This window comes from Rutidosis leptorrhynchoides, chromosome 4, assembly GCF_046630445.1.
Source record: "Rutidosis leptorrhynchoides isolate AG116_Rl617_1_P2 chromosome 4, CSIRO_AGI_Rlap_v1, whole genome shotgun sequence".
Lineage (NCBI taxonomy): Eukaryota > Viridiplantae > Streptophyta > Magnoliopsida > Asterales > Asteraceae > Rutidosis > Rutidosis leptorrhynchoides.
In genome coordinates this window covers 204,047,497-204,074,361 of record NC_092336.1, presented here as the reverse complement: position 1 = coordinate 204,074,361, position 26,865 = coordinate 204,047,497, and the positions used below count along the sequence as shown (strand labels likewise).

The window sequence follows — 26,865 nt, the reverse complement described above, 5'->3', positions numbered from 1 at the left end:
AAATATCTTACAGTATTATAGTAGAGATGATCACCCGGCCATGCACGCCACACAACACTTATTTATATATAATTAATAAATGGAGAGGTATTGACTAACTTGAAATTAGTGTTTGGTACTAAATCAAAATTTTGAATTTAAGCTATTATAGGTTGAATAATACATTTATTTATATACTTTTTGAATAGGGTATGTCAACACTATTAATGATCGGTCAAAATGATGTCGTAATGTGGGTGTGACTGTATTGTGATCAGTTGATCGATTAAATTAGTAGACATCACGTACAATTTGACCTTTAACTTTTTATGTTTGTTTATGTTTAGTTTGTCTTTTCATCACTACTACTTAAAACCTACCGATATATTTATCACATACTCAGTATTTGGTGTGAAAACTAACTATACAATGTGTAAACTATCAGTAACTAATATGATTATTAACAACTATTAGTACCTCGCTGAAAGAGGTACTAATAGTTGTTAATAATTTATAACTCAAGAAAACCTGAAGAATAATTACGTACCTCGCTGTTATCCCAACAAAGATTTACAACTGCATTTTCCTTTAACGTCTATCATTTACAAACAACGGAAAATATCAGTTACTAATAGGCATATATAGTTAATATTACAACAACAAAAAAATGAGGTGATGAGGAAAAGGCAAACCAAAAATAAAAGAAGTGCCTTACAGGATTTTCATGTCTTAGCAATGATTTCCCAAATTCATCGACAACTTGGTCGGTTTCCAGGCATTGTACATGCTCCTCCTTTAAGCAATAATGTGAAAGATTAGTGATACGAATGACTTAAAGGTTGTGGTTCCTTATTTTGCAAAGGCTGTGCTTCAATATTAATTCATTCCGTCGTTCTTCAACTGTATATTTATATTAATATGGTTCTTTTCGAAATTCATTCGTCCCAGAATATATGTCCCATAAATATGATTTTTTTTGGAACAGTAATAAAACATTTGAATGTTACAAAAATAGAAATGTAGAAATTTGTTTTACAAGAATAGTAAAACCGGAGTTTGTAACTCCGGTTTGTCACTTTTTATCCGAAACCGGAGTTTGAAACTCCGGTTTGCGTACCGATGGTTTGTTTTCAATGAACATAATTGCAGAATTTAGGAGAGGAGAGAGGACGCAAACTGGAGTTCTAAACTCCGGTTTCGGGTAAAAAGTGATAAAGCAGAGTTTCAAACTCCGATTTTACTATTTTTGTAAAACAAGATTCATCATTTCTATTTTTGTAACATTTAAATGTATTTATTACTATTTTAAAAGAAAATCCTAAATCAGACTAGGCAATACGTAGCCAAAGTTTTTAAACTTGCTATGTTTTTAAATTGACACTTCCAAGAGAGTATGAGCCAGCCGAGTAATTAAAGCAAAGGTTGTAGACATCAGTACATATTTAATCAAGAGAAGAAGGAATATCATGTTGATATGTTAACTTACTTGAAACGATAATGCTTTCTCAAGCTCTTTGATGATGACTTCCATGTTCGGACGTTGTTCTTGATTTTTTGCAAGACATTGATATGCAACTTTCATGAATATGTCTAAAGAATATCCGTTGGCACATTCATCCTTAATCAAAGGATCTATCATTTGATTCATTTCCATTGGTGTTTCATCATAGAAGCATCGCCGTACAACAAATGCCAGCCCTATATCACTCTCCTTAATATAAGTAGGGTCATTATCTACCCTCCCACAAAGTATTTTGAACAAAACTACTCCAAAACTATATACATCCGATTCTCGTTTCAACTTACCCGTCTCATCATATTCTGGATCAATATAACATTCGTGGCCAAGGATACAATTGAGATGGAGAGCATCACCATCAAGATTAGGAGGAAGGAATACAGAGAATCCAAAGTCGACAATCCTCGCCCGCCAATTCTCATCTAAACTGATTGTGCCGCTCCTTATATCACAGTTTATAACCGTCTTTTGATTTTCCATCTCATGGTGAAGGTATTTCAATGCATGTGCAATATCAAGACATATTTTCAAACGTTTTGCCCAAGTAAGAAAAGGCTTCTCTTTGATGTTAAACAAATAATCATTAAGGTATCCGTTAGAAGCATGCTCAACAACTAGAATCGTCTCAGAACCTTCAACACAAAATCCAAGTAGGGTGACTATGTTTTGATGCTTACAAATTGTAAGCAATTCTAGTTCTGTAGTGAATACGTCTCCTGGTCTATCCTCTCTAGGAAAGACACGTTTTATAACTGCAGTGCTATCCTCTCTGCTTTGTACAATTCATAGTATGTACTACCCCCGATGTGATTTGTTGCGGAAAAGTTATCAGTGGCCGACATTATGTCAGTGAGTTTAATCTTCAAGTCACTATGTTGAAATTTCAAGTGCTCCAAGTTGTTTCTCTGTGACATTGTTACAAGGAGTTAACAAGAATATGGAAACGTACAACATAGAAAATTACTGGTATGTCATAATGTCATAGGCATTCAATTATTATCACTGAGGGCACTAACTTTTTGAGATGATGTTTAAGTTAATTGGAGCAACGTATGTCTCTTTTTAGGGAGTATTATTTATTTTAAATATAGGTATATATACTGAACAGACAATACAAAAACTGTCAAGTCTTTTGTTGGGTTACAAAGTAACCCAATGTTAAGTTTTTTATACAAAATGGGTGAAATAACAGTGTGGAAGGTCACAATATGTGCAAGGTGGTAAAAAAGTTGAGGGCTCTTAAAAAACCAATTCGTAAATTGATGTGGAACAAAGGTAATTTACATGCTAATGTTATTCAGTTAAGAAGCGAGCTGGACACGATCCAGTTGCAACTGGATTCAAACCTGTTCTCAAGCGAAATTCGTGATTTGGAGATCAAAAAACTTAAGGAATATAGTGATGCTTTATGGGACGAAGAGAGATTCCTTAAACAAAAGGCGAAAATAGAATGGCTTCGGGTCGGGGATAGTAATTCAAATTACTTTCACAAGGTTGTAAAGGCCAGAAATAATAGATTGAGAATTAATGCCGTGACCAATAGTGAGGGTGTGCTCGTGGAAGGTAATGAGGTTGTAGAAGTTTTTGTTTCCCATTATATGGATTTTCTTGGTGATAGTAAGCAATGCATGAGAATTGTGACTACTGATCTTTTTCAATCCAAAATCACGCATGAGATGGCATTGGATATGATCAAAGTAGTGTCGGATGATGAGATAAAAGATGCCATGTTTAATATTGGGGATGATAAGGAGTCGGGTCCAGATGGATATACGTCTACATTTTTCAAAAAAGCATGCAACATTGTTGGTAATGAGGTCTGTATGGCGGTTAAAGATTTTTTCTTGAATGGTCAGTTGCTTACGGAGATAAATCATACGATTTTGACTCTTTTACCGAAAGTGGAATCGCCGTCAAAGGTGAATGATTATCGCCCGATCTCGTTTTGTAATGTGATCTACAAGTGCATTAGCAAAATTATCACGAGTAGGATTACTAGTGCTTTGGATGCTATTATTAGTAGTAACCAATCCGCGTTTGTTCCGGGGAGACGAATTATGGATAATATATTGATTACTCAGGAAATTATGAAGAATTATCACTTGAATAGAGGTACTCCGAGATGTGCATTTAAAGTAGATATCTAAAAGGCGTATGATACGGTTGATTGGGTGTTCTTAAAAGATATTCTTCGTGGTTTTGGGTTTCATAATACGATGATTAAATGGATTATGAAATATGTGACCACGACGTCGTTTTCGATTAATATAAATGGCCACCTACACGGGTATTTCAAGGGTAAAACGGGGTTACGCCAAGGGGATCCGATGTCACCTTAACTTTTTACCATGGTCATGGAAGTTTTAACACTGATGATTAAACGAAATATTAGAAGTGCAGATGGTTTTATGTATCACCCGAAATGTGAGAGGCAAGAGATTGTCAATGTATGTTTCGCGGACGACTTATTCATCTTTGCTCGGGCTAACAGGGAATTGATTCAGACCATTGCCACAGCTCTTGATGAATTTAAGAAGTGTTCCGGGTAAGTTCCAAGTTTACAAAAAAGCACAGCTTATTTTTCTCATGTTCCTCCCACTTTAAAGAGTGCTATTTTATTGCTTATGCCTTTTGAAGAGCGAGTAAGTGTTTGGGTGTCCCTTTGATTTCTACTCGCCTATATCAAAAAGATTTCAAGGGGTTGATTGATAGTATGCGTATGAAGATAGATGATTGGAAAAACAAATTTTTGTCTTTTACAAGGCGTGTACAACTTATCAAGTCTGTTCTGTCATCTATGCAAGTATATTGGTCCTCGGTGTTCATTCTTCCCGATAGTGTCATTAAAGATATGGAAAAAATTATGCGTGGTTTTTTATGGTGTCAAGGTGAAATGAAGAAAGGAAAATCCAAAGTGAAATGGTCGGGGGTGTGTTTACCTAAAGAGGAAGGCGGATTGGGGATTAAAAGTCTTAAAACGTGGAATATTGCGTTAATGGCTTATCATATATGGAGCATCATTACTCATAAAAAGTCATTATGGGTAAAATGGATCCATACCTATAGGTTGAATCATCGAAACTTTTGGGTGGTTGATACCGTTGCTTCATCTAGTTGGGCATGGTGGAAGATTCTAAGCATTCGTGAAGACATTCGTCATTTATTCGTGCATGTGGTAGGAAATGGTGATGACACGTCTGCATGGTATGATACTTGGACGGACTTCGGTCCTCTAGCTGATGTTATTTCCTCCAGGGATATGCATAGCGCTAATTTACATGACAGATCCAAGGTGTCGGATTTTCTTGATCATATGGGCTGGAATTGGCCTACTCAATGGACCATAAAATTCCCTATGTTACTAAATGTTCCGATTCCTAACAGAGATGAGAGTGATAAATTATTTTGGAAGACACATGATGGAAGCCTAGTAGAGTTCTCTACTAAACAAGCATGGGAATCTATCCATCCACATGCGTCAAAAGTTTGGTTTGGTTTGCTAATGCGATCCCGCGTCATTCCTTTATTACTTGGTTACTTGTTAAAGAGAAGCTAAAGACTCAAGACAACATGAAGGACTGGGATGTAGTAGATGTGAATTCGTTGCTTTGCTCGTTATGTAAGTTACAACATGATTCTCATAACCATCTATTTTTTGAATGCAAATTTTCATTGGAGGTCTGGGAAAGGGTGAAGCGGCTCATTGATTTTCCGAGTATTGGGAACAAATGGAAAGAGATTGTTCAACAGTTTGTGCCGGTTGCCAAAAGGAAAGTGGCTCGAGTCATAGTTGCCAAAATTGTGTTCGCAGCAACGGTATATTTTGTATGGCAAGAACATAATGCAAGGTTGTTTCGAGGGGAATCACGAAATTTAACCCAGGTTTTCAACATCATCTTTGGAACTGTGAGATTAAAGTTGATGTCGGTGAAGTTTAAAGAGTCTCCTCACGTGCACAAGTTGAAGATGGCTTGGAAAATATAATGTGCTCGTGTTGATTGTGGTAGTTCTTTGGTTTGTGTCGGTTGCTTTTTATGTAGCCTTTGGCATTTTCCCTATTTTCAAGTTTATTTGCTCGTTGACATTTTTGTAATTGTGCATTTATAATAATATTTACCGGGTGTACACCCTTTACCTAAAAAAAAATGTGAGATGTGCATATGTGATTGATTAGCATGTAACTGAGCATGAGTATGGAGTATAAATACTTATGCATCACATCTTAGTCACTTAGAGCTTTCATTGTCACACACACACACACACTAGGTGTTTTATCCCTAAACTCTCTCAACCCATTGTTGAGAGACTTGAGCTAAACCGTGATCATTCATACAATTATGAATGAGTCCAAGAGAGTCGTGGATTCAATATTGTCTACGATTGAATTCATGTGCTAATTCTTGTATCGATTATCAATATCAAATTCATGTTATTCATATATGAGATTGTTGTTATCATATTCATGATCTTCATCTTCAACATTCATCACTTTCAACCTAAACCTATGCATACATGATCAAATACTTAACCCAAACATGAATTATAGCTAAACATTAGACATTTCAATTGGTATCAGAGCTAAAGAGTCGAATCTCACAGATCCTAGCTTCAATAATTCGTGTTTGATTCAGATTTGATCAGCTACTGTACCGAGTTCTTCAACCTTATGAACATCAAATTTTCAAGTTTAAAATTGAAGAAAACTAAAAGTACAGATGTATTAGCAATCTTATCGTTAAGAAATCTGCAAATTTACAGATTTTAATTCCTTCAAACGATGACGAATTTGCAATGTCAAAGGTTGGGGTTAAAAAGTCAACTGTTTCCTTCATCAACAAATTCGAAGTGTGGATGATGTTTATGGTTAGATTGATGACTGAAGAATGTTATACACATGATTTTTAACAATTTTTATAAAGGATTCGACACCTGAAACTATACAGAATTGAGTTTTGATTCTCAAGTTCATATATTGAACTTCGTGACTGTTCATGAGATGAATTTGAGAATTGATGATGTTTTGATGTTAAATTCACATTGAAAAATTAAAATCGCTGCTAATTGATCAGTTTTGAATCATCCTTAAAGCTTAATTTCGTTCAGATTATACGATGATGATGGCGGTTATTGTTGTTCATGATGAACTGATCAATCGTGCGTGTGGATAGATGGAACGTACGATTAACCTTGAGTTAGTACGAGTGCACAAGTGAACCGTACGTTTTATGTTCGAAATTGGTCAAATCTATAGATTTAAGGTGAGGCGTACCTGTGATGTACAAGAAACAAGACCAGTAACTAGCTGAAGTGTATTGGATGGTATTCAGTAAATTTGGTGAAGTTTACTATGGGTCCCATGAGATTTATTCCATTCCCTTGTCTCCTTACAACATTCAACAGCACATACCTGGCCACACTTGTTAACCAGATGCATTGTGAACCTTAACTACTTGAACCCCCGATTTTAGCATCTGACCCACCTTATTGAACCCCTGACTTGTCTTTGAACCCCCTTCCTTGATCCTTTAAACATTGAACTTTAAATCCAGTTCAAGTAACCATTTTCAATGCAAAAATAGATTCGTTGATGATGACGTCTTTTGAGGTCCATTGTCATATCTATTCGGTACTTCTTATCGAATGTTATTGTTACCGAATCTTGACATTTTCGGTGATTATTTCCGTTTTTACACTACAATGTCAAATCTAAATACATCAACCACATGAAAATTATGATATATTTCATAGAAACATCATTTTGGGAGAGATTGTCATATGGTCGATGTAAAGTATTACGAGATTTGAAAGGAAAGCAAGGATGAACGAAAAGAAATTTTCATATTCTTGGGGGAATTTATGGAATCTTATATCAAAAGTACTCTTGTTAAAGATGTACCACCACTAAGTCATGTGATGAAGTCTGTGATGTGATCTAGAGAGGCGTGTCCCGGTGAAAATCGCCGGTATAAGGAATCGAATGTGTGGTCTTACACACCTAAACAAGAAAGACATAAAAGAAATGCCTAACATGGCACTCCCGTGGCAGCTCTGAGAAAGATAAGAGTGAGAGTGTCACTTTGAGAGGGGAGTTTCTCGAGTTCAACCAATCTTACTAATTCAAGTCAAGTGATGCTTTGAATATGACTCTTGTGCATGTACGGTACAAGACTCAGACTTTAAAGAAAGAATTGTTTATTTGAGGGGTAGCTTGGGATTCGAAGAAGATTCCACATCATATGGGGAGTTTAAAGATTAAGCTACCAAACCAATAGCCACTGATCGAGTCTTTGATGAGAGCCCATGTACTTTGAAGGGGGAGCCTATAGAGTTTCAACATTTTGTCTCAAGTCAAGCAAAGTCTAGATGAAAAGTGACGAGCAAAACATTGCAACACACATCTAGGGGGAGATTGTTGGGTCACAATGTAACCCAATGTGAGATGTGCATATGTGATTGATTAACATGTAAGTGAGCATGAGTATGGAGTATAAATACTTATGCATCACATCTTAGTCACTTAGAGCTTTCATTTTCACACACACACACACTAGGTGTTTTATCCCCAAACTCTCTCAACACATTGTTGAGAGACTTAAGCTAAACCGTGATCATTCATACAATTATGAATGAGTCCAAGGGAGCCGTGGATTCAATCTTGTTTACGATTCAATTCATGTGCTAATTCTTGTATCGATTATCAATATCAAACTCATGTTACTCAGATTTGAGATTGTTGTTATCATATTCATGATCTTCATCTTCAACATTCATCACCTTCAACCTAAACCTATGTGTACATGATCAAATACTTAACCGAGACATAAATTGAAGCTAAACATTTGAATAATGATCGCACGTCCGTGTTGGTTAACGATATTCCAACGACCGAGTTTAATATCAAGCGGGTTTTTCATCAAGATGACCCATTAAGTCCTTTCTTATTTCTAGGCATAATATATGGAAGGTCTATAGCTTTGTTTAAAAGCTAAGATGGAAGAGGCTTCAATTAAATAAGGGTACGTGTGTTGATAATTTGGGGGTTGAAGTGTCCCATCGTTTTTATCATTTTTATACATATGATGTAGTCAAGATTATGAGATTATATGTCTGCAATTATATTTTGTGCTTGAAAGTGAGATTGATGGTTAATGCTCATGGCAGTTGGTTAACTTTATCGGATAATTTGGTCAAAGCAATAGTTACTTTATCGATTTAATTCAAACGGCTAGCACATGATAAAAGTTTGAATTATAGATGGATATGATCCAAATATGAACTTAACTTAATTGGTATTCATGATGGAATGCCAAGAAAGAAAGCCTTGCCCAAAGTGTTTGACAAGTCACTTTCATAAAGCTAAGTCAAAGATAACTCAAACACTTTATGTCTAAAACATTTGTCTATGCTATTGCACAAATTCTGCAGGTAACACAAATTCGACAACATTCCAACACACTTAAAGAAAGAGAAGCGTGGCACAAACGGTTATTATATTTAATCTATTGCAAATGGTGGTTCGTACAGTCAACCGTTGACGTGATCGTTAGACATCTGTCATGCTCATCTCTTCGCCTATCAAAGGAAGACTGATAACGCGTAAAAAGTCATGTTTTTACCTCCATTATCTCTCTCATTTTAGCTAAGAAAAATATAAAAGAACCTAAAATCTCTTTTTGTTAGCTTATTTTGTAGATCTTGGAAAACGAAGACAATGGCGCAAGAATCAAAGAAAACGGACTAATAACGAAGAAACTAGAGCAAAACTGAGAAAGACGTATCGCTTTCGCCAATGAACTATTTTATGAAATTAAAGATAGTGATCCTACCTAAGATCATCTTGTATATAAATGAATTACGAACATGTGAGCTCAAGAATTGTCAAAATCGGCCAAGAAACGAAGAAGTGGGAGCCAAAAGAGTGAACGATCGAAAAATGCACTTCAGAACAAGCATCCGGGATAAAAACCGATAAGTACCACCCCCAAGGGTACCAGGACCAATACCATGGTACGGACCGGTACATGCCAAAATGGTGTCGGGACCGACACTCTCCCAAGGTGCCGGTACCGATACCTTGGTACGACCGGTATGGAGCATATAGGTGTCGGGACCGACACCATTATTAGATGTTGGAATCGAGGGCTATTTTCGCGATGTCGGGCGGTATCTTCCAAGATTCCATTTTTATTTCAGTTTTCAACCCGAGACTTCACAAGATGCCGGTATCCCGACACCCATTTTAAGTGTTGAACTGCAATTATCAAGAGGGACTTCGGGTGCAATTTTGAAGACTTCCAACTCTATAAATACATCTTTAACCATTTTCAACACACACCAACTATCCAATTTACTCTTAATTTTTATTTATTTTTATTACGTAATTTCTTACTTTCTATCTAGTTAACTTAATTAGTTAAGAGAGAGTTAAATATGAGACTTAGAAAATAATTATTAGTAGCTAGCTTGGCTCTGTAACGCTTAGGATATTTTAAGAAAAGTTATTCTGCCTGCATTATTCGGTATTATCTATCTTTTCTTTTATGTTTGGAATTTTTAATTGATGGTAATTATTTGTATGTTTTCCATGACATAGATAATTATTATTTTAGATAAAAATTTATTACGTTTTTGCGTAATTTTAATTCACGGTACGCTTTCCAGTTATACTCGTGGAAATAATCCATCATTGGGGCTTAACAAATACTAATAGGGGTAAGTAGTTATCAGTGTTAAATGCCATAATAAGGATTAGTCCGCTAGAGGTTATGGTCGACGTAAGACTCAATGCTCTAATACTGTAACTTACCAAAAGACATGGTCCGTGTCAGAAGCATATCTTAAGATATTGCCATATGTTGTATAATTGTATTGTAAAGGAGAATTTAAATCATACAAAATGGCCACTCACTTAGATTTTTAAAGGGGTATATTAAGGTGTTAAGAACTGTTAGGTCCTAAAAGGAATCATATATTCACACTATGCTACTCTATTCGAGTGCCTGAGGTACGCAATGCATCCCGGTAAAGGTATGCACATCACCCTAACAAAGGCCACTACCATACTTAACGGCAGTTAAGGGTAGTATCGAGAGTTGGGTGTAGTCGATCTAATCAGAATCACGATAAACTAATTCCTAGTGAAATATCATTTAGAAAGCGCACTAAATTGGTATGGTTTAAAAGTTTACACCAAGGTCTATCCAATTAATCTAAGCGTGTCTACATTGTCAAACATCATAGTAAACTCGTCTTCTTTATCCTTAGTTGTTCCTTGCTTGTCAGCTATTTTAAGTTTAATTAATTGTTTATTTCGTTATCTAAATTATATAAAAATAAACCAAACCAACTATTCTATCTCTCAATTTAAGAACCAAATAGCTGGTGTCTATGAAAATTTGTAGCTAGACTTGGTTGTTGGATTTTCCAAACAGTCTTTTAATCAAAAGGATCATGCCTCTCCACTAGATCTACCTGGCTAGTGATTTTGGGTTTTAATATTGTGTAAACTCAACTATCTTGTATTCTAAAATATCTTGATAAGCCCTGTGTCTAATTCGACAGTTCATAGTACGACCATATTTTCCACTATTAACCTTAGATTAATATAGAAAGAGATTTAGGCCCAACACTATAAATAATAAAACCTCACCTGATGCATCATAGATTTCTTTTACTATTAATGACACGTAAAAACTTGACTAATCAGGGCGTATCAAAGAGATATTCAAAGGTTGAGCCCTCTGGAACTTCATTCAAATTTAGAAAGATCACATAGAGCTTCATGACATACGATTAGATATATGATTAGCTAGAGGGACATCTATCTTGTACCAAGATAAAATCAATGTAAACTAAGCACATAATTCTTATTATTAGCTAGTTTTCTTTGTAAGCTACTTCTTTGAATTAGTCGAAGAAGTAGCATAGATCATCACTTATAAATTTGTTGTGTGAATGTGATCTTCTAACTTGAGGAGATCAAGTTAGCGGCTTTGTTATTATAATAAGAACAACATCTTACTTAGTTAAGTAACTACCTTAAAGGGACTTAGAAAACTGATTGTTCTTTTGGTGGGAACAATCTCCATCTCATTAGAGATGTGAGTAATCCAAGTAAGCTTTAATCTTTCAATGGTATAAAAATATTGTTGGTGTGGCTTATTAAATGACAAGTGATGTAATTGGATATCCACCATATTTGGAGAAAATCTCAGTGAAGCTAAACTCTCGACATGATGTGTCGAGGAATGGATTAAGGAGGATTAGTTAACATCCTCCCCCAAAAACTATAAACCCTTGTGTTTGTTTGCGTTTTACATTCTTTACATATTGCATTAACAAATACAAAAGCTTTCGCACTTAAAACTTATGCTTAGAATATTAAATACACCGAAAAAGTTTTAAGAAACCACTAAGTAACTATTCACCCCCCTTCTAGTTACTTACAAGAACCTAGTACGTTGTGGTTGAAGGTACTTCAACGAACGAATAATATTTTTATTTGGAGAGTGGCTCGAGATATGCTTCCTACTCGGATCAATTTATCGCACAAAAAAAAACTGCTTTGTTACACTATCAAGCCCCTCTAACTAAATCATTTTATACTCGAATAAGCGTCAAAACTGACCACATTTTTTTACGCTATATATTCCTCCGATGTAGGAAATGTAAAAAGAAAATTATAATAAGCCACACTTTAAAGCGTGAATAACTTATATAAAATACGTCAAAAACTACCCCTTTAGTTGTGATTCAGGTTGGAAAGTACATGCACTCGACATATTATACAATGTATTTGGTAAGATCGAAGTGATTTTCGAGATCAAGTCCTGGAACTGTCGCTAGTACGGTTTTTTCATAAGAAGACACCACCAATGCTTCGGTTGCTATTTCCAACTTGAATGGCTCGCTTGTTTATGGTCGACCCATCTATGTGGGTTGGCCAAATCGAAAGTCAAGACGCTCCAAACCTGCCTCTTTTTGTCCATCTTCGACTCCCAAATTTAGATGCATATTACCTTCTAATCTTTTGTTTCCAAGCATCTTTCATTGAGTGTTGTTATGGTGGACTTAGCTTCATTGTCGGAAGAAAAGCTCATGGCTTTCTTGGTTGAACAAAAAATCTTGGTTAATCACGTGTGTATGGTGTGTAAGTTTGGATGTATCGTTGTGTGTGGAGATGACGGATTCAGTAACTATTGAACAATGAAACTCGTGATGATTATATTATCATAATGCGGTATTTATTGAATACATAATCCCTAAATGTAAATAAACCCTAATGGAACGAACCCACAATGCAATCGGGTTGGACTAAAAATAATACTCTAATAGTCCCCGTAGTCTGAACAGTGAAATCGCGAAAGTTCGGACTTGAAGGAAAAACGCTAAAAGAATAACAATGTAAACTTTTGTTCTCATATTTGCCGCATTATTAAATAAATTGATAGTCATTTATAGTGTTGCAGAATTCTTAACGATTTCTCCTTTTTCGTAGATTTCTTTTTTTCCTTTTATGTCATGGCTTGATGTGCCTAAAGATCAAGTACCTCTTTTATGCAACTTTGGTCGTCAAAAACAATATTTTTCAACGCTGCAAACAATAATTTTAACTATATTCTTTTTTGGGGGTTTGGAACCTAGTCAAGCTAAGCGGCTCATCCCTACATAGTTTATGATTGGTTTGTAATAAGTGAAATTAAAGAATAAAAGTAAAAAGTTATGTGATTAACTTTTAGTAAGTGAAAAGTTAGTGGTTCATTTATAAAAATGAAAAGTATTGTGTTGTTTTGAAAACATGAAAAGTAAACTATTCATCATTTTATCTTTTAGATAACATAATAATAATAATGATAATGATAATAGAATAAAAGTCATGAAAAGAAAAAAAAATGATTTGTATTTTGTCGTACGTGAGAAGGTGATTTAATTCGTGGTTCAGGAAGAAATAAATAAAACAAAACATAAAAAGATAGGGTAAATAAAAAGTTTAATTAGCTTAGGTTATGTGTGAGATAAGAATGGTGAATGGATAATGGGATGGCTGCTTCTAGACATGCGACGACTATCTTTTTTTTTTCTAATATGATAGTTGGGATTATAAAGAATATAAAGAACTCTAAAGAATTAGGCTACGAATAAGGGGATATGATGGGCACGACATAGAAGTGGAGGAGGTAGACTAGGTTTCGGGGTTAGACTCGCTCTGATACCATGTTGAACAATGAAACTCATAATGATTATATTATCATAATTCAGTATTTATATAGTACATAATTCCTAAACTTAAATAAATCCTAATGGACCGAATCCACAATGCAATCGGGTTGGACCAATACTAATACTCTAATACCATTTGGAATAATGAAACTCGTGAGATTATATTATCATAATCTGGTATTTATAGAGTACATAATCCATAAACCTAGATAAACCCTAAGGAACCAACTGAAATGTCCCGTTCATATTGATTATAAACGTTCCATATTAATTGATTTCGTTGCGAGGTTTTGACCTCTATATGAGACGTTTTTCAAAGACTGCATTCATTTTTAAAATAACCATAACCTTTATTTTATCAATAAAGGTTTCAAAAGCATTACGTAGATTATCAAATAATGATAATCTAAAATATACAGTTTACACACGACCATTACATAATGGTTTACAATAGAAATATAATACATCGACATATATTTCTTGAATGCAGTTTTTACACAATATCATACAAATATGGACTCCAAATCTTGTCCTTATTTTAGTATGCAACAGCGGAAGCTCTTAGTATTCACCTGAGAATAAACATGCTTTAAACGTCAACAAAAATGTTGGTGAGTTATAGGTTTAACCTATATACATCAAATCGTAACAATAGACCACAAGATTTCATATTTCAATATACATCCCATACATAGAGATAAAACTCATTCATATGGTGAACACCTGGTAACCGACATTAACAAGATGCATATATAAGAATATCCCCATCATTCTGGGACACCCTTCGGATATGATATAAATTTCGAAGTACTAAAGCATCCGGTACTTTGGATGGGGTTTGTTAGGCCCAATAGATATATCTTTAGGATTCGCGTCAATTAGGGTGTCTGTTCCCTAATTCTTAGATTACCAGACTTAATAAAAAGGGGCATATTCGATTTCGATAATTCAACCATAGAATGTAGTTTCATGTAGTTGTGTCTATTTTATAAATCATTTATAAAACATGCATGTATTCTCATCCCAAAAATATTAGATTTTAAAAGTGGGACTATAACTCACTTTCACAGATTTTTACTTCGTCGGGAAGTAAGACTTGGCCACTGATCGATTCACGAACCTATAACAAATATGTACATATATATCAAAGTATGTTCAAAATATATTTACAACACTTTTAATACATTTTGATGTTTTAAGTTCATTAAGTCAGCTGTCCTCGTTAGTAACCTACAACTAGTTGTCCAACGTTAGATGTACAGAAAAAAATTAATATATATTATCTTGAATCAATCCACGACCCAGTGTATACACGTCTCAGGCTAGATCACAACTCAAAGTATATATATTTTTGGAATCAACCTCAACCCTGTATAGCTAACTCCCACATTACTGCATATAGAGTGTCTATGGTTGTTCCAAATAATATATACACATGGGTCTATATGATATGTCAAAACATTTGCATACGTGTCTATGGTATCCCAAGATTACATAATATATTAGAATACATGTAATACAATATAAGTTAGCTACTATATGATTAATATAGATTTGTTACCAATTTTCACGTTGCTACAACAAGAAAAATTATCCAATCTTGTTTTACCCATAACTTCTTATTTTAAATCCGTTTTGAGTGAATCAAATTGCTATGGTTTCATATTGAACTCTATTTTATGAATCTAAACAGAAAAAGTATAGGTTTATAGTCGGAAATATAATTTACAAGTCATTTTTATAAAGCTAGTCATTTCAGTCGAAAGAACGACGTCTAGATGACCATTTTAGAAAACATACTTCCACTTTGAGTTTAACCATGATTTTTGGATATAGTTTCATGTTCATAAGAAAAATCATTTTACTAGAAGAACAACTTTTAAATCAAAGTTTATCATAGTTTTTAATTAACTAACCCAAAACAGCCCGCGGTGTTACTACGACGGCGTATGTCAGTTTTTATAGTGTTCTTCGTGTTTTCAGGTTTTAAATCATTAAGTTAGCATATCATATGGATATAGAACATGTGTTTAGTTGATTTTAAAAGTCAAGTTAGAAGGATTAACTTTTGTTTGCGAACAAGTTTAGAATTAACTAAACTATGTTCTAGTGATTACAAGTTTAAACCTTCGAATAAGATAGCTTTATATGTATGAATCGAATGATGTTATGAACATCATTACTACCTCAAGTTTTCTGGATAAAGCTACTAGAAATGATAAAAATGGATCTAGCTTCAAAGGATCCTTGGATGGCTTGAAAGTTCTTGAAGCAGAATCATGACACGAAAACAAGTTCAAGTAAGATTTCCACTCGAAATAAGATTGTTATAGTTATAGAAATTGATTCAAAGTTTGAATATGAGTATTACCTTGTATTATAAAGATATCTTACTGTAAATAAGAAAGATTTCTTGAGGTTGGATGATCACTCTACAAGATTGGAAGTACGCTAGCAAACTTGAAAGTATTCTTGATTTTATGAAACTAGAACTTGTAGAATTTATGAAGAACACTTAGAACTTGAAGATAGAACTTGAGAGAGATTAATTAGATGAAGAAAATTGAAGAATGAAAGTGTTTTTAGGTGTTTTTGGTCGTTGGTATATGGATTAGATATAAAGGATGTGTAATTTTGTTTACATGTAAATAAGTCATGAATGATTACTCATATTTTTGTAATTTTATGAGATATTTCATGCTAGTTGCCAAATGATGGTTCCCACATGTGTTAGGTGACTCACATAGGCTACTAAGATCTGATCATTGGAGTGTATATGCCAATAGTACATACATCTAAAAGCTGTGTATTGTACGAGTACGAATACGGGTGCATACGAGTAGAATTGTTGATGAAACTGAACGAGGATGTAATTGTAAGCATTTTTGTTAAGTAGAAGTATTTTGATAAGTGTCTTGAAGTCTTTCAAAAGTGTATGAATACATATTAAAACACTACATGTATATACATTTTAACTTAGTCGTTAAGTCATCGTTAGTCGTTACATGTAAGTGTTGTTTTGAAACCTTTAGGTTAACGATCTTGTTAAATGTTGTTAACCCAATGTTTATAATATCAAATGAGATTTTAAATTATTATATTATCATGATATTATTATGTACGAATATCTCTTAATATGATATATATATACATTAAATGTCGTTACAACGATAATCATTACATATATGTCTCGTTTCAAAATCATTAAGTTAGTAGTCTTGTTTTTACATATGTAGTTCATTATTAATATACTTAATGATATGTTTACTTATCATAATATCATGTTAACTATATATATAACCATATATATGTCATCATATAGTTTTTACAAGTTTTAACGTTCGTGAATCACCGGTCAACTTGGGTGGTCAATTGTCTATATGAAACCTATTTCAATTAATCAAGTCTTAACAAGTTTGATTGCTTAACATGTTGAAAATATTTAATCATGTAAATATCAATTTCATTTAATATATAAAAACATGGAAAAGTTCGGGTCACTACAGTACCTACCCGTTAAATAAATTTCGTCCCGAAATTTTAAGCTGTTGAAAGTGTTGACGAATCTTCTGGAAATAGATGCGGGTATTTCTTCTTCATCTGATCTTCATGATCCCAGGTGAACTTGGGTCCTCTACGAGCATTCCATCGAACCTTAACAATCGGTATCTTGTTTTGTTTAAGTCTCTTAACCTCACGATCCATTATTTCGACGGGTTCTTCAATGAATTGAAGTTGTTCATTGATTTGGATTTCATCCAACGGAATAGTGAGATCTTCTTTAGCAAAACATTTCTTCAAATTCAAGACGTGGAAAGTGTTATGTACATTCGCAAGTTGTTGAGGTAACTCAAGTCGGTAAGCTACTGGTCCGACACGATCAATAATCTTGAATGGTCCAATATACCTTAGATTTAATTTCCCTCGTTTACCAAATCGAACAACACCTTTCCAAGGTGCAACCTTAAGCATGACCATCTCTCCAATTTCAAATTCTATGTCTTTTCTATTGATGTCGGCGTAGCTCTTTTGTCGACTTTGGGCGGTTTTCAACCGTTGTTGAATTTGGATGATCTTCTCGGTAGTTTCTTGTATTATCTCCGGACCCGTAATCTGTATATCCCCCACTTCACTCCAACAAATCGGAGACCTGCACTTTCTACCATAAACTGCTTCAAACGGCGCCATCTCAATGCTTGAATGATAGCTGTTGTTGTAGGAAAATTCTACTAACGGTAGATGTCGATCCCAACTGTTTCCGAAATCAATAACACATGCTCGTAGCATGTCTTCAAGCGTTTGTATCATCCTTTCGCTCTGCCCATAAGTTTGTGGATGATAGGCAGTACTCATGTCTAGACGAGTTCCTAATGCTTGCTATAATGTCTGCCAGAATCTTGAAATAAATCTGCCATCCCTATCAGAGATAATAGAGATTGGTATTCCATGTCTGGAGACGACTTCCTTCAAATACAGTCGTGTTAACTTCTCCATCTTGTCATCTTCTCTTATTGACAGGAAGTGTGCTGACTTGGTGAGACGATCAACTATTACCCAAATAGTATCATAACCACTTGCAGTCCTTGGCAATTTAGTAATGAAATCCATGGTAATGTTTTTCCATTTCCATTCCGGGATTTCAGGTTGTTGTAGTAGACCTGATGGTTTCTGATGTTCAGCTTTGACCTTAGAACACGTCAAACATTCTCCTACATATTTAGCAATATCGGCTTTCATACCTGGCCACCAAAAATGTTTCTTAAGATCCTTGTACATCTTCCCCGTTCCAGGATGTATTGAGTATCTGGTTTTATGAGCTTCTCTAAGTACCATTTCTCTCATATCTCCAAATTTTGGTACCCAAATTCTTTCAGCCGTATACCGAGTTCCGTCTTCCCGAATATTAAGATGCTTCTCCGATCCTTTGGGTATTTCATCCTTTAAATTTCCTTCTTTTAAAACTCCTTGTTGCGCCTCCTTTATTTGAGTAGTAGGGTTAGTGTGAATCATTATATTCATAGATTTTACTCGAATGGGTTCTCTGTCCTGTCCTTTCTGCTCAAGGTGTCGGCTACCACATTTGCCTTCCCCGGGTGGTAACGAATCTCAAAGTCGTAATCATTCAATAATTCAATCCACCTACGCTGCCTCATATTCAGTTGTTTCTGATTAAATATGTGTTGAAGACTTTTGTGGTCGGTATATATAATACTTTTGACCCCATATAAGTAGTGCCTCCAAGTCTTTAATGCAAAAACAACCGTGCCTAATTCCAAATCATGCGTCGTATAATTTTGCTCGTGAATCTTAAATTGTCTAGACGCATAAGCAATCACCTTCGTCCGTTGCATTAATACACAACCGAGACCTTGCTTTTATGCGTCACAATAAATCACAAAATCATCATTCCCTTCAGGCAATGACAATATAGGTGCCGTAGTTAGCTTTTTCTTCAATAATTGAAACGCCTTCTCTTGTTCATCCTTCCATTCAAATTTTTCCCTTTATGCGTTAATGCTGTCAAGGGTTTTGCTATTTTGGAGAAATCTTGGATGAATCTTCTGTTGTAACCAGCCAATCCTAAAAATTGACATATATGCTTCGGAGTTTTTGGGGTTTTCCACTTTTCAACGGTTTCGATCTTTGCCGGGTATACCTGGATACCTTCTTTGTTCACTATGTGACCGAGGAATTGAACTTCTTCCAACCAAAATGCACACTTTGAAAACTTAGCGTACGGTTTTTCTTTCCTCAATACTTCTAGCACTTTTCTCAAATGTTCTTCGTGCTCTTGATCATTCTTTGAGTAAATAAGTATGTTATCGATGAAAACAATGACAAACTTGTCAAGATATGGCCCACACACTCAGCATAGCTGGTGCGTTAGTCAATCCAAACGGCATAACCATAAACTCGTAATGACCATAACGCGTCCTAAAAGTATTTTTTGGAATATCATCCTCCTTTACTCGCATTTGATGATATCCAGAACGTAAATCGATCTTCGAATAAACGGACGAGCCTTGTAGTTTATCAAATAAGTCGTCAATTCTCGGCAGTGGATAACGATTTTTGATGGTAAGTTTGTTCAACTCTCTGTAGTCAATACACAACCTAAATGTACCATCCTTCTTCTTGACAAACAAAACAGGAGCTCCCCATGGTGATGTGCTTGGTCGAATGAAACCAAGTTCTAATAGTTCTTGCAGTTAGCTTTGCAGTTCTTTCATCTCGTTGGGTGCGAGTCTATAAGGAGCACTAGCTATTGGCGCAGCTCCTGGTACAAGATCTATTTGAAATTCAACATATCGATGTGGAGGTAGTCCCGGTAATTCTTTCGGAAATACATCGGGAAATTCTTTTGCGACGGGAACATCATTGATGCTCTTTTCTTCAGTTTGTACTTTCTCGACGTGTGCTAGAACAGCATAGCAACCTTTTCTTATTAGTTTTTATGCCTTCAAATTACTAATAAGATGTAGCTTCATGTTGCCCTTTTCTCCGTACACCATTAAGGGTTCTCCTTCTTCTCGTACAATGCGAATTGCATTTTTATAACATACGATCTCTGCTTTCACCTTCTTCAGCCAGTCCATGCCAACTATTACATCAAAACTCCCTAACTCTACTGGTATCAAACCAATCTTAAATATTTTGCTACCCAGTTTAATTTCTCGATTCCGGCATATATAATCTGCTGAAATTAATTTACCGTTTGCTAATTCGAGTAAAAATTTACTATCCAACGACGTCAATGGACAAGACAATTTAATTTAGCACAAAAATCTCTACTCATATAGCTTCGATCCGCACTCGAATCAAATAAAACGTAAGAAGATTTATTGTCAATAAGAAACGTACCCGTAACAAGCTCCGGGTCTTCCTGTGCCTCTGCCGCATTAATATTGAAAACTCTTCCACGGCCTTGTCCATTCGTGTTCTCCTGGTTCGGGCAATTTCTAATAATGTGGCCCGGTTTTCCACATTTATAACAAACTACATTGGCATAACTTGCTCCGACACTACTTGCTCCACCATTACTGGTTCCGACACCATTTGTTCCTTTCGTTCTGTTAACCCCTGGTCCGTAGACCTCACACTTTGCCGCGCTATGACCATTTGTTTTACACTTGTTGCAAAATTTGGTGTAGAACCCCGAGTGATACTTTTCACACCTTTGGCATAGCTGCTTCTGATTGTTGTTGTTGTTGTTGTTGTTGTTGTTGTAGTTGTTGTTGTTGTTACGGTTGTTATTGTTGTTGGGATGATTGTTGTAGTTGTTGTTGATGTTGTTGTTGTTGTTGTTGTTGTTGGGCCGTTTGCTGTAGTTTCGATTGATGTTTTGATTGTTGGGATAGTTGTTGCGATTATTGTTGTAATTGCTGCTGTTGTTGTATTAGTGATTCTTATCACCGTTTTCCTCCCACTTTCTTTTGACTTGCTTCACATTGGCCTCTTCAGCCGCCTGTTCTTTAATTCTTTCCTCAATCTGGTTCACTAGTTTGTGAGCCATTCTACATGCCTGTTGTATGGAGGCGGGCTCGTGTGAACTTATATCTTCTTGGATTCTTTTCGGTAATCCTTTCACAAACGCGTCGATCTTCTCTTCCTCATCTTCGAATGCTCTCGGACACAATAGGCACAATTCTGTGAATCGTCTTTCGTACGTGGTAATATCAAATCCTTGGGTTCGTAACCCTCTAAGTTATGTCTTGAGCTTATTGACCTCGGTTCTGGGACGGTACTTCTCGTTCATCAAGTGCTTGAATGCTGACCACGGTAGTGCGTAAGCATCATGTTATCCCACTTGCTCTAGATAGATATTCCACCATGTTAACGCAGTACCTGTGAAGGTATGCGTAGCGTACTTCACTTTGTCATCTTCAGTACACTTACTTATGGCAAACACCGATTCGAACTTCTCGGTCCACCGTTTCAATCTGATCGGTCCTTCGGTTCCATCAAATTCCAAAGGTTTGCAGGCAGTGAATTCTTTGTAGGTGCATCTTACACGATTTCTTGCGCCGTTAGCTGCATTGCTAGATTCAGAGTTATTGTTGGTATGTAGCGCAGCCTGTACTGCGGCTATGTTTGAAGCAAGAAAGGCACGAAATTCCTCTTCGCTCATATTCAAGGTGTGTCGAGTAGTCGGTGCCATTTCCTTCAAAAAAGTCAAATGAAACGAGTTAATCATAGCGTAATATGAACTTATTTATAAAAGCTCTTTCTTCATATTAGCGTTTTATACTCTTTAATTCGGGTAGTACCTAGCCGTTAAGTTCATACTTAGTAGCTAACATACCATTTCAACTACTACAATTCTATATGAAAAACTAATCACAAAAAAAAAAAAAATCATATTCAAACCTTTATACAATAACTTGCAAACTTACAATACCGATTTTTTTTTTTACATATAGCATGAAATATAGCATATAAAACTTTGATACAAAGTAGTTGCGAATATAATTCTAGTTAATAAATAAGGCGTTCAGCAAATGCAATAAAGACACGTAATTCATACGTCTAGAAACAAGTCATGCATTCTGGTTTTACTAATACCACTTCCCATCCTTGGTTTTGTGGAACATAACCGTTGTGACCGATAGTAAGACAATGTGTTGTAACGTCGTCAAAAGGATGAAGGTTACGTAATGACCAACAGTCTCGTAATAACCTAAAAACCTCATTTCTTACCCCAATTACCGACTCCGTCACTTGTGGGAACGTTTTGTTTAATAGTTGTAGCCCGATGTTCTTGTTCTCACTTTGGTGAGAAGCGAACATTACTAACCCGTAAGCATAACATGCTTCTTTATGTTGCATGTTAGCCGCTTTTTCTAAATCACGAAGTCCTATATTCGGATATATTGAGTCAAAATAATTTCTTAACCCGTTGCGTAAAATAGCATTTGGGTTCCCCACAATATATGCGTCAAAGTAAACATATCGTAACTTATGGATTTCCCAATGTGATATCCCCCATCTTTCGAACGAAAGCCTTTTATAAATCAAGGCATTCTTCGAACGTTCTTCGAATGTCTTACAAACTGATCTCGCCTTAAATAGTTGTGCCGAGGAATTCTGACCGACTCTAGACAAGATTTCATCAATCATGTCTCCGGGTAGGTCTCTTAAAATATTGGGTTGTCTATCCATTTTGTGTTTTTATACTGTAAAATAGACAAGAGTTAGGTTCATAAAAAAATACTAATAATACAAGCAATTTTTACATATATCATAAAGCATAAGCACACTATATTACATATGTTACACCACACGAATACAACTATCTTATTCCGACTCGCTCGTTTATTCTTCTTCAGTTTTGGTTCGTTTTGCCAAATTTCTAGGGATATATGATGTTCCCCTAATACGAGCCATCGTTTTCCACATTGGTTTAGAAAAACCTGGTGGTTTAGAGGTTCCCGGGTTATTGTCACAACTTAAGAAATACGGGTGTTGACGATACATATAAAGTTCATCGGGTTTGGAATCAAATTTCTCTATTTTTATGCCCTTTCCCTTATTGTTCTCTTTTGCCATATTAAATTGTGTTGGGGTAATTTCTATAACATCATCGGAATCCTTGTCGTGATCTGATTCATCGGAGAATTGGTAATCCTCCCAATACTTTGCTTCCTTGGCGGAAACACATTGACCATAATTAACTTTGGTCGGTTGGTTGAGGATTTTCTTCTACTTAACCGTTTTATTATTTCCCCCACTGGTTCTATTTCTTCTTCTGGTTCTGATTCTTCTTCCGGTTTCGACTCTTCTTCCGGTTCCTCTTCGAGAACTTGTGAATCAGTCCACGAATCATTCCAATTTACATTTAACTCTTCATTATTATTAGGTGAGTCAATAGGACTTGTTCTAGAGGTAGACATCTATCACATAATATCAAACACGTTAAGAGATTAATATATCACATAATATTCACATGCTAAAAATATATAGTTTCCAACAAAAATGTTTAGTAATCATTTTTAAAGAAAACACGGTCGAAGTCCAGACTCACTAATGCATTCTAACAAACTCGATAAGACACACTAATGCAAATTTTCTGGTTCTCTAAGACGAACGCTCGGATACCAACTGAAATGTCCCGTTCATATTGATTATAAACGTTCCATATTAATTGATTTCGTTACGAGATTTTGACCTCTATATGAGACGTTTTTCAAAGACTGCATTCATTTTTAAAACAACCATAACCTTTATTTTATCAATAAAGGTTTCAAAAGCATTACGTAGATTATCAAATAATGATAATCTAAAATATACTGTTTACACACGACCATTACATAATGGTTTACAATAGAAATATAATACATCGACATATGTTTCTTGAATGCAGTTTTTACACAATATCATACAAACATGGACTCCAAATCTTGTCCTTATTTTAGTATGCAACAGCGGAAACTCTTAGTATTCACCTGAGAATAAACATGCTTTAAACGTCAACAAAAATGTTGGTGAGTTATAGGTTTAACCTATATATATCAAATCGTAACAATAGACCACAAGATTTCATATTTCAATATACATCCCATACATACAGATAAAAATCATTCATATGGTGAACACCTGGTAACCGACATTAACAAGATGCATATATAAGAATATCCCCATCTTTCCGGGACATCCTTCGGATATGATATAAATTTCGAAGTACTAAAGCATCCGGTAATTTGGATGGGGTTTGTTAGGCCCAATAGATCTATCTTTAGGATTCGCGTCAATTAGGGTATCTGTTCCCTAATTCTTAGATTACTAGACTTAATAAAAAGGGGCATATTCGATTTCGATAATTCAACCATAGAATGTAGTTTCACGTACTTGTGTCTATTTTGTAAATCATTTATAAAACCTGCATGTATTCTCATCCTAAAAATATTAGATTTTAAAAGTGGGACTATAACTCACTTTCACATATTTTTACTTCGTCGGGAAGTAAGACTTGGCCACTGGTCGATTCATGAACCTATAACAAATATGTACATATATATCAAAGTATGTTCAAAATATATTTACAACACTTTTAATACATTTTGATGTTTTAAGTTCATTAAGTCAGCTGTCCTCGTTAGTAACCTACAACTAGTTGTCCAACTTTAGATGTACAGAAAAAAAAATTGATATATATTATCTTGAATCAATCCACGACCCAGTGTATACACGTCTCAGGCTAGATCACAACTCAAAGTATATATATTTTTGGAATCAACCTCAACCCTGTATAGCTAACTCCCACATTACTGCATATAGAGTGTCTATGGTTGTTCCAAATAATATATACACATGGGTCGATATGATATGTCAAAACATTTGCATACGTGTCTATGGTATCCCAAGATTACATAATATATTAGAATACATGTAATACAATATAAGTTAGCTAGGATATGATTAATATAGATTTGTTACCAATTTTCACGTTGCTACAACAAGAAAAATTATCCAATCTTGTTTTACCCATAACTTCTTCATTTTAAATCCGTTTTGAGTGAATCAAATTGCTATGGTTTCATATTGAACTCTATTTTATGAATCTAAACAGAAAAAGTATAGGTTTATAGTCAGAAATATAAGTTACAAGTCGTTTTTATAAAGGTAGTCATTTTAGTTGAAAGAACGACGTCTAGATGACCATTTTAGAAAACATACTTCCACTTTGAGTTTAACCATGATTTTTGGATATAGTTTCATGTTCATAAGAAAAATCATTTTTCCAGAAGAAAAACTTTTAAATCAAAGATTATCATAGTTTTTAATTAACTAACCCAAAACAGCCCGCGGTGTTACTACGACGGCGTATGTCCGGTTTTACAGTGTTCTTCGTGTTTCCAGGTTTTAAATCATTAAGTTAGCATATCATATAGATATAGAACATGTGTTTAGTTGATTTTAAAAGTCAAGTTAGAAGGATTAACTTTTGTTTGCGAACAAGTTTAGAATTAACTAAACTATGTTCTAGTGATTACAAGTTTAAACCTTCGAATAAGATAGTTTTATATGTATGAATCAAATGATGTTATGAACATCATTACTACCTCAAGTTTTCTGGATAAAGCTACTAGAAATGATAAAAATGGATCTAGCTTCAAAGGATCCTTGGATGGCTTGAAAGTTCTTGAAGCAGAATCATGACACGAAAACAAGTTCAAGTAAGATTTCCACTCGAAATAAGATTGTTATAGTTATAGAAATTGAATCAAAGTTTGAATATGAGTATTACCTTGTATTAGAAAGATATCTTACTGTAAATAAGAAAGATTTCTTGAGGTTGGATGATCACTCTACAAGATTGGAAGTACGCTAGCAAACTTGAAAGTATTCTTGATTTTATGAAACTAGAACTTGTAGAATTTATGAAGAACACTTAGAACTTGAAGATAGAACTTGAGAGAGATTAATTAGATGAAGAAAATTGAAGAATGAAAGTGTTTTTAGGTGTTTTTGGTCGTTGGTATATGGATTAGATATAAAGGATGTGTAATTTTGTTTACATGTAAATAAGTCATGAATGATTACTCATATTTTTGTAATTTTATGAGATATTTCATGCTAGTTGCCAAATGATGGTTCTCACATGTGTTAGGTGACTCACATGGGCTGCTAAGAGCTGATCATTGGAGTGTATATACCAATAGTACATACATCTAAAAGCTGTGTATTGTACGAGTACGAATACGGGTGCATACGAGTAGAATTGTTGATGAAACTGAACGAGGATGTAATTGTAAGCATTTTTGTTAAGTAGAAGTATTTTGATAAGTATATTGAAGTCTTTCAAAAGTGTATGAATACATATTAAAACACTACATGTATATACATTTTAACTTAGTCGTTAAGTCATCGTTAGTCGTTACATGTAAGTGTTGTTTTGAAACCTTTAGGTTAACGATCTTGTTAAATGTTGTTAACCCAATGTTTATAATATCAAAAGAGATTTTAAATTATTATATTATCATGATATTATGATGTACGAATATCTCTTAATATGATATATATACATTAAATGTCGTTACAACGATAATCGTTACATATATGTCTCGTTTCAAAATCATTAAGTTAGTAGTCTTGTTTTTACATATGTAGTTCATTATTAATATACTTAATGATATGTTTACTTATCATAA

At 34.7% G+C, this 26,865-nt stretch overlaps 3 protein-coding genes across 3 annotated transcripts; 2 read left to right on the top strand and 1 right to left on the bottom strand.

The window, feature by feature from the left end:
• Positions 1-344: 344 nt before the first annotated feature.
• Positions 345-2,412, bottom strand: LOC139841358 (calmodulin-binding receptor-like cytoplasmic kinase 2). Its single transcript, XM_071831580.1, has 5 exons — positions 2,298-2,412; positions 1,466-2,130; positions 695-772; positions 527-574; positions 345-401 (listed from the first exon to the last, which is right to left on the bottom strand). The coding sequence occupies exons 1-5, from the start codon at positions 2,410-2,412 to the stop codon at positions 345-347; spliced, it is 963 nt and encodes a 320-aa protein (XP_071687681.1).
• Positions 2,413-2,706: 294 nt separating this feature from the next.
• On the top strand, positions 2,707-5,054 carry LOC139841357 (uncharacterized). Its single transcript, XM_071831579.1, has 3 exons — positions 2,707-3,610; positions 3,899-4,043; positions 4,136-5,054. Exons 1-3 carry the CDS (start codon positions 2,707-2,709, stop codon positions 5,052-5,054), a joined length of 1,968 nt encoding a protein of 655 aa, XP_071687680.1.
• A 14-nt stretch (positions 5,055-5,068) lies between these two features.
• On the top strand, positions 5,069-5,482 carry LOC139841356 (uncharacterized). Its single transcript, XM_071831578.1, has one exon. It carries the CDS (start codon positions 5,069-5,071, stop codon positions 5,480-5,482), a length of 414 nt encoding a protein of 137 aa, XP_071687679.1.
• Positions 5,483-26,865: the final 21,383 nt, after the last annotated feature.

Bases quoted from the DNA above. Each gene is read 5' to 3' on its own strand.
- LOC139841358 (XM_071831580.1), bottom strand. From the start codon at position 2,412: ATGTCACAGAGAAACAACTTGGAGCACTTGAAATTTCAACATAGTGAC. The intron at 773-1,465 runs GTAAGTTAACAT...TATTGCTTAAAG, and splicing joins AGAAAGCATTATCGTTTCAA to GAGGAGCATGTACAATGCCT. The intron at 402-526 runs GTACGTAATTAT...CACATTGTATAG, and splicing joins TTTGTTGGGATAACAGCGAG to TTAGTTTTCACACCAAATAC.
- LOC139841357 (XM_071831579.1), top strand. From the start codon at position 2,707: ATGTGCAAGGTGGTAAAAAAGTTGAGGGCTCTTAAAAAACCAATTCGT. The intron at 3,611-3,898 runs GTACTCCGAGAT...TTAGAAGTGCAG, and splicing joins GAATTATCACTTGAATAGAG to ATGGTTTTATGTATCACCCG. The intron at 4,044-4,135 runs GTAAGTTCCAAG...TGCCTTTTGAAG, and splicing joins GAATTTAAGAAGTGTTCCGG to AGCGAGTAAGTGTTTGGGTG.
- LOC139841356 (XM_071831578.1), top strand. From the start codon at position 5,069: ATGAAGGACTGGGATGTAGTAGATGTGAATTCGTTGCTTTGCTCGTTA.